General features: G+C 41.2%; 1 protein-coding gene across 1 annotated transcript; it reads right to left on the bottom strand.

Annotated features, from left to right (window-relative positions):
- Positions 1-9,036: 9,036 nt before the first annotated feature.
- On the bottom strand, positions 9,037-10,413 carry LOC117524264 (gamma-crystallin M3-like). Its single transcript, XM_034186035.1, has 3 exons — positions 10,311-10,413; positions 9,409-9,683; positions 9,037-9,315 (listed from the first exon to the last, which is right to left on the bottom strand). Exons 1-3 carry the CDS (start codon positions 10,411-10,413, stop codon positions 9,037-9,039), a joined length of 657 nt encoding a protein of 218 aa, XP_034041926.1.
- Positions 10,414-12,172: the final 1,759 nt, after the last annotated feature.

Here is a 12,172-nt window from a genome sequence, read left to right as displayed (position 1 = left end):
TTACTGCCACCTTAAAAGCCTGTGGTACATAGCCAACTAATAAAGATAGATTGATCATATTTAAGATCGAAGCATTAATTAATGGTAGGGCTTCCTTGAGCAGCCTGGTAGGAATGGGGTCTAATAAACATGTTGATGGTTTGGATGAAGTAACTAATGAAAATAACTCAGACAGAACAATCGGAGAGAAAGAGTCTAACCAAATACCGGCATCACTGAAAGCAGCCAAAGATAACGATACGTCTTTGGGATGGTTATGAGTAATTTTTTCTCTAATAGTTAAAATTTTGTTAGCAAAGAAAGTCATGAAGTCATTACTAGTTAAAGTTAATGGAATACTCAGCTCAATAGAGCTCTGACTCTTTGTCAGCCTGGCTACAGTGCTGAAAAGAAACCTGGGGTTGTTCTTATTTTCTTCAATTAGTGATGAGAAGTAAGATGTCCTAGCTTTACGGAGGGCTTTTTTATAGAGCAACAGACTCTTTTTCCAGGCTAAGTGAAGATCTTCTAAATTAGTGAGACGCCATTTCCTCTCCAACTTACGGGTTATCTGCTTTAAGCTGCAAGTTTGTGAGTTATACCACGGAGTCAGGCACTTCTGATTTAAGGCTCTCTTTTTCAGAGGAGCTACAGCATCCAAAGTTGTGCTCAATGAGGATGTAAAACTATTGACAAGATAATCTATCTCACTCACAGAGTTTAGGTAGCTACTCTGCACTGTGTTGGTATATGGCATTGGAGAACATAACAAAGAAGGAATCATATCCTTAAACCTAGTTACAGCGGTTTCTGAAAGACTTCTGCTGTAATGAAACTTATTCCCCACTGCTGGGTAGTCCATTAAAGTAAATGTAAATGTTATTAAGAAATGATCAGATAGAAGGGGGTTTTCAGGGAATACTGTTAAGTCTTCAATTTCCATACCATAAGTCAGAACAAGATCTAAAGTATGGTTAAAGTGGTGGGTGGACTCATTTACATTTAAAATCGCCCACTATAATTATCTTATCTGAGCTAAGCACTAAGTCAGACAAAAGGTCTGAAAATTCACAGAGAAACTCACAGTAATGACCAGGTGGACGATAGATAACAACAAATAAAACTGTTTTTTGGGACTTCCAATTTGGATGGACAAGACTAAGAGTCAAGGTTTCAAATGAATTAAAGCTCTGTCTGGGTTTTTGATTAATTAATAAGCTGGAGTGGAAGATTGCTGCTAATCCTCCCCCTCGGCCCGTGCTACGAGCATTCTGACAGTTAGTGTGACTCGGGGGTGTTGATTCATTTAAACTAACATATTCATCCTGCTGTAACCAGGTTTCTGTAAGGCAGAATAAATCAATATGTTGATCAATTATTAAATCATTTACATAACAGGGACTTATAAGAGAGAGACCTAATGTTTAATAAACCACATTTAACTGTTTTAGTCTGTGGTGCAGTTGAAGGTGCTATATTATTTTTTCTTTTTGAATTTTTATGCTTAAATAGATTTTTACTGGTTGTTGGTGGTCTGGGAGCAGGCACCGTCTCTACAGGGATGGGGTATTCTTGGTATTTGGTATTTCCCCAGAAGCTTTGCCAATTATCTATGAAGCCCACCTAATTTTTTGGACACCACTCAGACAGCCAGCAATTCAAGGAGAACATGTGGCTAAACATGTCACTCCTGGTCCGATTGGGGAGTGGCCCAGAGAAAACTACAGAGTCCATCATTGTTTTTGCAAAGTTACACACCGATTCAATGTTAATTTTAGTGACCTCCGATTGGCATAACAGGGTGTCATTACTGCCGACGTGAATTACAATCTTACCAAATTTACGCGTAGCCTTAGCCAGCAGTTTCACATTTCCTTCAATGTCGCCTGCTCTGGCTCCCGGAAGACATTTGACTATGGTTGCTGGTGTCGCTAACTTCACATTTCTCAAAACAGAGTCGCCAATAACCAGAGTTTGATCCTCGGCGGGTGTGTCGCAGAGTGGGGAAAAACAGTTAGAGATGTGAACGGGTTGGTGGTGTACAGGGGTCTTCTGTTTAGGACTACGATTCCTCCTCACAGTCACTCAGCCGGCCTGCTTTCCCGGCTGCTCAGGATCTGCCGGGGGACAGCTAACGGCGGCTAAGCTACCTTGGTCCGCACCAACTACAGGGGCCTGGCTAGCTGTAGGATTTTCCAAGGTGCGGAGCCGAATCTCCAATTCACCCAGCCTGGCGTCCAAAGCTACGAATAAGCTACACTTATTACAACTACCATTACTGCTAAAGGAGGCCGAGGAATAACTAAACATTTCACACCCAGAGCAGAAAAGTGCGGGAGAGACAGGAGAAGCCGCCATGCTAAACTGACTAATAGGTAATAGCTGCGCTAAGCTAGCGGATTCCTAAAAACACACAAAGTGAATAATGTGTAAATAATTTAGAGGTGATTCAGCAGAGGGAGTGCTTTAGTTAAGGCACGTGAAGATTACACTGTTAAACAAATCGATATCTAGTCATCTAGATCAATTTAACTACGCAGATTAAACAGCTAACAGATACAGCAAAACACCGCTGTGCTCCGGAACAGGAAGTGATACAATACCGCAGTGAGAGCCAACCACCAGAATGGAATGGGAAGAAACATGATTGGCCACAGGGCTATTGTCAATATACCAGGGCAACGTGGGGGTAACATTACGCTTTGTGCTGCCATTACACAGAATGGGGTCCTCCACCACCCTGCCAGCTTGGTTCCTTACAACACTGACTTCCTTGTTACATTTTTAGACAGATTACACAATAATATCACAGGAGCAAACCAAAGGGACCAAATGCACTACGTTGTCATTTAGGAAAATGTATCTTTCCACCATTCTGCTCTGGTCCAGAATTGGTTTCATCAGCATCCACAATTTACAGTTCAATACCTTCCGCCATAAGCCCCATTTACACATAGATGGTTTTGTCGGCGGGTAGTACGTAGACCGAAGTTCGCGGTAGTTCTGGCTGTTTTCACGGTGGAAAGGGGCGGAGCATTTTGCCGGCGTTTTGACTGCCGTACTAGCCGCAAATACGCGGATTCTCCGGGAGCGCTCCCGGAATTATTGGACATGTTGAATAATTTTTTCGACGATTCCCAGTAAAGCCGGAACTAAGCTACGCCCCCTAGTGTCGGCATTAACAACGGCGTGTGATCCTTAAGACGGCCAAAAACTCTTCCGGGACGCTTCCGGGAGCTCTTACCGTCTATGTGAAAACGGGGCTATACTCCCCCTTCCTATGCCCCATTAAGGAGTTCTTCTCAGCATGTTGGTGGAAGGTTTACGATCTCCAGCACTATGTCCAGATGCCCTTCATTCAAGCTAACGAGGAAAAATGTGAACAAATTGATGTAGCATCAATACAACAGTGGGTTCGTCACTCCTGGAGATTCTTTGCCTTGCAAATGATAATATAGCCTGGGATGTTGGCAGAGAGATGATATTGAATTTTCTAATTTTTTTGTTTTTGTTTTTGCCTTTTTTGTGGCATTACTCCATTGGATAAATAATTCATGTTACAGTACTACTGTTAGCTTACAGCACAATGGTACAGTCAGTAGTACTGCATGACAACTGGAAAACGTTTTCTTATGAATGTTTTGTTAAACTGTTCAGAATTGACTGACTTGAGTATATATGAAGAGGAATAAATATTTTCATTCATCTCCACAACTGGAGTTATGTAGTGTTGATGAATTTATTTTTACACTTTCTCTGTGTAAATGCTAACAGTATTTTAGGTTGAGCACAGACGCATTTAAAGGACATGTCTCATATATTTTTTTTTTAATGTCCCAGTTAGTAAGACCAGCCTAGTCTCACGTTTTTTCATGCTCCCGTCACGAAATGAGTAAAATTTTCATGACTTTTTTTTTTTTAACTCACTATTAATAACCCTACTCCTACCCCAATCCTAACCTTTGACAGGCTGTTTGGTTTGGACACAAATCCAAGGCTCACACAGGCAGCTCTGGTGGTTGAAAGACTTTAGTGATGAGGACAGCAAAGGTCAGTACACGGGAAGGCAGTCCAAAAAACACAGCAGCAGTACAAAAAACATCAGGCTTAGACAAGGGCGGAATATACAGGCTGGAGGTCGAGAACACGATGAGGCAGACAGGACAAGCGAATACAATACCGAGAGCTGGAAAGAAGGCACAGGGCGCATCAATCTGGCGAGGAAACAGAGCATCATGAGCAGCCCAGTGATTAGCAGCAAACTGACAGCAGGTGTGCGTGGAAGTGCCTAGAACAAGGGTGTGGTCAGGGAAAGGGAGAGAGAGAGAGAGAGAGAGAGAGAGACGCCCACCATCAAGAGAGACAGGGAAACCAACGCAGGAAAAGATCTAACAGAGAAATAGACAAACAGGAGAGCAACTAAACAGATAAAAACAAATCAAAGCAAAGCATAGCAACCTCACATCCTGACAACCTTAACCATAACCTAAACCCTACTCTTTCCCCCAACCCTAACCATAACCACCCTGACCCCCCTGCTTCACTTTTAATTTTGTGCAGCCATCACGGAATGAATGAGAATGAATTTGTGCTGCTGTGACAAAAATGAGGCGCTTTTTGTCACGAACCAATAGATTAATGTATATTCCATGCTCCTGAATCACGACATGCCGTGAGACTGGGTTGGTAAAACAACATAAAAGTACTCATGATTGTAAGTGTCTCTGCGCACATGTGCTAATAATTAATGATTGCTGATGTATTTTATTCCTCTCACTCTGAGCGTTAGCAGATGCATTTCCAGAGAACATCCCAATCGGCATTTTTCAATGTGTGACGCTCTAATTAGCAAAACAGAAGTATCCCAGTGACTGACAGACAGAGGGAAACGAACCTGCTGTGTCCAGAAATGAAGCTTCTGAGCTGCTGTTCCAATGTGACGGCTCAGATTTATAGAGCAGATGACACGCTTCACCCCGAAACTTTTAACTTTTTCAGAGTGTTGGATTTTGGAGCCTAAAGTGGTGGCGCACTGTTTGTGTGGATGCTTGTTTACTGAAGCTGTGTACATGGACGTGGGACATCTGACACTGTTTTTAGCAGAGTTTTCTTGACACAGAGATGGATTTGTTACATTGAAAAAAGTCAGAACACATTATTTCCAGGAATTAATGGACATTATTTAATGTGCCACACTCGAGAGAGAGGCAGAGCTGCAGCCGCGGCGATCTCACACTTCTTTTATTGCGTGAAGTTTACATTTGGAAATTAATCCATAACAACATCCATAATTCATAACACAACAGTGAGTCTGGCATGTTCAGAATGTTATCCCTTTTGTGTTTTGTGGCTAGATTTCATTTTTTTTTTTTTTCTTTTGCTTTGAGAGAGTGTAAATTTGGAGCTGGAATGTGTGTGTGCTGCGAAGCTTGCAGCAGATGTATTGTTCTAGATTTTATTGATAACAACACTGTTTATGACTCATGGCAGTGCAGGTGGACATCAGCCTTCATTCAGCTTTTACTGTGACTACATCAAAATTAACAGTTATCACTTAAAAACGAGTTATCATAACATGACATCACACTTATGTGAACTTTTGTGCCTTCATTCTTAACATTATCAGCTGCATTCCACTGAAGCGCATGCTGGGATGCTTCTAGTTGCAACATCAATTGTCGGAAACACACGAGTACCCATGAGTACTTTGTTGTCGGATGTCTCCATAGCTGTTTACTGTGAATGCCACACACTTTGAAACCGGTCACGGAAGTGCAGAAAGTAATCCCGATGGATTATCGGATGGTCACTAACAGCCTAAATCTAAATTGTTATGACTTTTGCGCAACATGTCCTTTAACTGATTCAAACTTCAAATCCAAAACTTCCTGTAACAATCACTAAAATACAATATGACAATACCTTAAACACATTTTCTGCTTTGCACTTTGCTTGCAATTCTTCAACACAGTTGTTGCAGAACTATACACAGTTTAGATACAAGGAAGAGCAAGAAGGAGAAATGTTTCAGATGAAATTCTAACCCTAACCCTTTGGTGGACTATGTGATTGACCATGGCCTCACACTGAGAGAAACTGGACAAAGGGTCCACCCAAACCTCAGCTGCCACACAGTGGGTAGTACTGTCCAGTGCAATATCATTCTGATGTTACCGTACCATGTATGTAAACTACACTACTGTAAACACTTATTTTCATTGTTTTACAGTTTTTTACAGTTGTTTACACACTAAAATGAAAATTTTCACACAGTCAACAGATCTTTACACTCAAGAAGCAAAACACCTGTCCAGAGTTGCACAACAATAAGCACAGACTCAGCTTCACACTTTTTGCAAAACATTATACACAGTGATTTGCAAAACTCTACACACATTTTCACACCTTAGACACAGATAAGGATTGTGAGGTTACTTCCTTCTCATTACAAAGCCCTGTCTTGCCAATGACCACACTAATGAACGAACTGGATAATCACATCCACCAGGTGTGGAAGCACACATGTGCTTAATTGAAAATACAGCATTCAGGTAGGTGCTATAAAAGGCAGCAGGTGAGTTCACCAGTCTTCAACAAAAATGGAAGGAGTTAGAAGAAGAAAAGTGAGAATGAGAGGGGGAGCTCAAAGAGGAGAAGAAGGAGGTAGAGGAAGATGCCTAGGTAGAGGAAGAGGTAGAGAGGGACCTGAAGAAATTATATAACCTGAACAAAGAAGACGAGGACCAAATTTAACTCAAGAAATCTGTGCAACACTTATTGACCACGTTATCAACCATGGACTGACACTGAGGGAAGCTGGACTAAGAGTTCAGCCAAATCTCAGCAGAAATACTGTAGCGACAGTAATTCGAACATTTCGTCAAGAACACAGGTAAACTAACTGCATAGTACATTGAAACTGCAACTTACTGTACTTCTCATCACTTTTGATATCCTTTCCTGTCACATGTGATTTTTGTCTACATAGGATTGAGGGTCGAGGACACCAAGGTGGAAGGGGCCCCATATTCACTCGGGCACAAGAGACAGCCACTGTAAACATGGTTTTAGCCAACAGTTGTATCAGGCTGAGAGAAATCCAAGCCAGTGTCATCAATGATCACAATATTTTCAATAACATCCATCAAGTCTTTCTGTCAACATTAGGCCGAATCCTCAAAAAAAAAAAAAAAAAAAGTTCACATGAAGTAACTGTATCGAGTACCATTTGACAGAAATTCAGAGAGAGTGAAACATCTGCGTAATGCGTATGTGGAGGTTTTTATTGTTCACTTTACTATGGTGTGGTATTGTGCACTGCACACTACCTTTTTGCATGAATAATTACTGTGCAATAGATATTGAACAGTGTCCTATTGTTTTTTACTGTGTTTCAGAGAGTCTTGCAAACGGATGCTGAAGAAATCCAACATTAATTTATATATGTTGATAAGGCTGGATTTAACCTTGCAAAAACTAGAAGAAGAGGGAGAAATGTAATTGGACACAGGGCAATTACCAGTGTGCCAGGGCAGCGAGGGGTAACATCACCCTTTGCGATGCCATTACCCAAAATGAGGTCCTCCACCACCATGCGAATCTGGGACCCTATAATGCCAATCTAATACTTGCATTTCTTGACAGATTAGGTGACATCATCACAGCATTAAACCAAGAGGACCACATGCAGTACATTGTCGTTTGGGACAATGTATCGCTTCATCGATCTGCTCCAGAATTGGTTCCATGAGCACCCTGAATTTGCAGTCTTATATACCTTCCATCATACTCCCCCTTCCTTAACCCAATTGAGGAGTTTTTTTTCTGCATGGCGGTGGAAGGTATACGACCTTCGGCCCTACGACCGTTTGCCCCTCATTCAGGCTATAGAGCAGGCCTGTGATCTTATTGAAGCAGCTTCTGTGCAGGGGTGGATTTGTCATGCAAGGCGATTCTTCCAACGGTGCCTTGCCAATGAAGACATAGCTTGTAATGTGGATGAAATCCTATGGCCTGATCCAGCCAGACAGAGAGATAATGATTAGTTACAGAATTGTTGTTGTTGCTTTTGTTTTTCTTCAGAGTTGCTGTAAGTGTATGTGCTTCATGCAGTAATTTTTATTTGTCTATAGATTTTTATTTGTCTACACTTTACAGTAGTAAGAAACTACTATTTTGTTCTGATTTTCATTGTGGATTGATATGTTACTGTAATTGAGTATGGTAAGAAATAAATATTTTCTGCAGCATCAGTGTTGTGCAGTGCTTGGTAAGTTCATAGTATTTATGTACTTTTTCTGTATACCTCAAGTAATCATGAAGAATGTTGTGGGTTTGTCAATCTTTTTGTGATCTAAATAATCCCTTACATAAAAATGTCTGGCAAAAAAGTCTAGCTCATGCTATTTCCTAAAATAGGGGTTTTTAAAAATGTGTTTTGTATTGATCACAGTAGTGTGTAACTGACTGCAATAGTGTCTGATCATTTGAATACTTGAATACAATATGTCGATCCTCCATTAAAAAAAAATGTTCTCAAACTTGTTGGCCTGAGGTAGCAACCAGTAGAATGTCTATTGCAAATAAAACCGCTGGCTCCTTTTTTTCCCTTCAGACTTCTGGCCGTGTTGCAAAATTGCAAGAATTGTAGTAAGTATGTTCCTTCTTGACTATTGTATCAACATGGTGAATTCCATGAGGGGGCTCACTCTTGTGTTGATATGAAGGTCTCATTCAAAGTTTATGAAAGTACATTGATTTGTTGTTGCAGTAATTACATTGATAAATAGATGGCTATAAATGGTAATATTACATTTTGTCAAATAAACACCGGTAAATTCCATACATTGTAACGTTACACACTGCACATTCACTTTTATAAAACAAGAGACTTGACCAGTGGTCTTTATGTCCAGGATAGAAAAGGAGGTATAACTGTATACTAGTAACGTGTACTGAATGAAGTAGCTGGTTAATGCACATTGTAATTCAGGTATCAAAGTCAAATTATTTGATAAAATGCTTTATTTATTACAGTTTGATCAATTCAGGGTACATTTAGTAGTAAGAGTCCATGATGCGCCTCATGCTCATGAACCTCATTCCACTCCAGCCCATATCCCTGAAGCTCCTGTACTCTCCAGGCCAGAAGTACATCATTCTGCCTCTGTAGTGTGGCTGCTCGTACATCAGCCAGTGGCCATCCATGACATGGCAGGACATGCAGTCGTTCATACGGTAACGATCCATAAAATTATCGCAGTCATCCATCGCCTCGTACATCTGACCACCGAAGTTCTCTCTCTCATAGATCCTCATCCTGTAGGATCCCCTGTACTGTAAAATGAAATACAGAATATTTGAAGTATTTTGTAATGTTAGAAGCTAATGTACTATGGGCACTACAAGTAGAGCTGTATTGAAGCTTACCCAGGGGATCATGCGGCAGGACCTGATGCAGTCCCTCATTCCCATCATGCTCATGTAATCGCCATACTCGCCCCTTCTCATGAAATACTGGTTGCCCATGTAGTTGGGGCGGTCGTAGACCATGAAGCAGCCGCTCTCCACCCTGCAGGAGTGACACCTGCTCAGGTAGGAGTGCATGTCAGAGCAGTCACTCATGCACTCATAGGAACGACCCTGGAAGTTCCTGTCCTCATAGAAGATGATCTGGTGAGATGGAAGAACTTCAGTGAGGCGACCTCATACTGGAATCAGAAAAACAAATGCTGATTAGGACAAAAAAACCTGCGGTTATAATATTACCTTTCCTCTCATGCTCATGTCGGTGGTGCTCATGTTGGCTGGTGATGTTTTCACTCCTCTCGTACTGCTGTACTGCATTCTACCTGGTCAACCCTTCCCTTTTATACCTGACCAAACCTAAAGAATCAATGGCCCCTGGGAGCAAATCCCTTATTCAGCAACTTACCATTGAACCCTAAAGAATGCTGAGGTTGTGTCCACATTTCCAATGACTGGGTACCTCACAGTCTTTTAGAAAGGCTTTTCTCCTATTGGAGAAAGCACTTTCAGCACTGGTACACACACTGGTACATGGCTGTACGAATGTTTGTCTCGTATGAGTGCAGCTCAGATTCTGTTTGTTTTTCCAATTTGTGTGATTCATACAGCATTTGTGCTCTAGTGTGGTGTAGCCCATAAGACAGTCACCTCATGCTGCCAACTGTTAGAAAATGGTTGTATTTGGCCTTTAATTCTTTGTGACAATGGTGCTGTTTCTGCTGGAGACCAATATCCTTAGCCTCCAACATTGGATTGTAATCCTGAACTGTTTCATCTTCTAGTCCCATTCTTAGATTTTTCACCATGATTGTTTGCTGGATCATTTTCAGCCTTTGACTGCTTTGCTTTCATCCACTTGAAGGTTGTGAGCTCCTCATACCTTTCTTCCAACCTCATGTGATTCATTGCTTCATGCACCTCCTATACTTCATGCAAATACTGAACAGGGTAGAATCCAAAACACATCCATGAAGAACATCTGAATTCAAAAAGAAGAATTGAGAGATGGTCTCCACTTGATACAGCACTGACAGTATCTAGGTATAGGCCCCTTATGGTGTCAAAAGACTGTGTTCATCCTTTAAAGAACCAGGATGTCTGTCCAAGTAGCCGAATCAATTACGACACTTTTAGACATTTAATGTAATGTAACTTGGAGGAAAATATGTATACCTTATCACATGTCTGTTTATCTATCACGCCCAGTATCTTTCCCCAGTGTATCTGTGTCAGCCTGAGTCTGAAGGACTTGGACTGCATGATACAACAAAAGTAAAGAACAATAACCACATAATTACTGTCAACTCCATTTGTCAACTTCCACCGGAGAAAGAACAAGGAGCCCTCTCTTCTCCTTCTTGGTTCCACTCAGCCATTCAGTGAAGAAGTTCACATCACTCTGTGTTTTCCTGGTGGTGTTGTTGTTCTTATGTCTCTCTTTTAAATCATGAATGTCCTCTTCACTAATGTCTTATTGTCTCACAACTTCATTATGAGCCTCAAGTTGTGGAATACTCCTGCAACAGGCTGAAACTACAACCCCAATTCCAATGAAGTTGGGACGTTGTGTAAAATGTAAATAAAAACAATACAATGATTTACAAATCCTCTTCAACGTATGTTCAATTGAATACACTGCAAAGAGAACATATTTAATGTTCAAACTGATAAAGTTTATGGTTTTGTGCAAATATTTGCTCATTTTGAAATGGATGCCTGCAAGACATTTCAAAAAAGCTGGGATCGGACAACAAAAGACTGGGAAAGTTGTTGAGTGCTCAAAAACACCTGTTTGGAACATTCCACAGGTAAACAGGTTAATTGGAAACAGGTGAGTGCCATGACTGGGTATAAAAGGAGCATCCCCAAAAGCCTCAGCCGTTCACAAACAAAGATGGGCGAGCATCACCACTTTGTGAACAACTGCATGAAAAAATAGTCCAACAGTTTAAGAACAATGTTTCTCAATGTTCATTTGCAAGGAATTTAGGGATTCCATCATCTACAGTCCATAATGTAATCATAAGGTTTAGAGAATCTGGAGAACTTTCTACATGCAAGCTGCAAGGCCGAAAACCATCATTGAATGCCCATGACCTTCGATCCCTCAGGTGGTACTGCAATAAAAACCAACATCATTGTTTAAAGGATCTTACCACGTGGACTCAGGAACACTTCAGAAAACCATTGTCAGTTAACAGAGTTCGTCGCTATATCTACAAGTACAAGTTAAATCTCTACCATGCAAAGCAAAAGCCATACATCAACAACATCAAGAAACGCTGCCGCCTTCTCTGGGCCCGAGCTCATTTGAAATGGAGAGACGCAAAGTGGAAAAGTGTGCTGTGGTCTGATGAGTCCACATTTCAATTTGTTTTTGGAAATCATGGATGTTGTGTCCTCCGGACAAAAGTGGAAAAAGACCATCTAGATTGTTGCCAGCATCTGTGATGGTATGTGGGTGTGTTAGTGCCCATGGCATGGGCAACTTACACATCTGTTATGGCACCATCAATGCTCAAAGGTATATCTAGGTTTTGGAGCAAAACGTTGCCATCCCAGCAATGTCTTTTTCAGGGACGTTCCTGCTTATTTCAGCACGACAATGCCAAGCCACATTCTGCACGTGTTACAACAGTGTGGATTTGTAGTAAAATAGTGCGGG

Source organism: Thalassophryne amazonica, chromosome 14 (assembly GCF_902500255.1).
Source record: "Thalassophryne amazonica chromosome 14, fThaAma1.1, whole genome shotgun sequence".
In the NCBI taxonomy this organism is placed as follows: domain Eukaryota; kingdom Metazoa; phylum Chordata; class Actinopteri; order Batrachoidiformes; family Batrachoididae; genus Thalassophryne; species Thalassophryne amazonica.
This window is presented reverse-complemented; position numbering and strand designations above follow the sequence as displayed.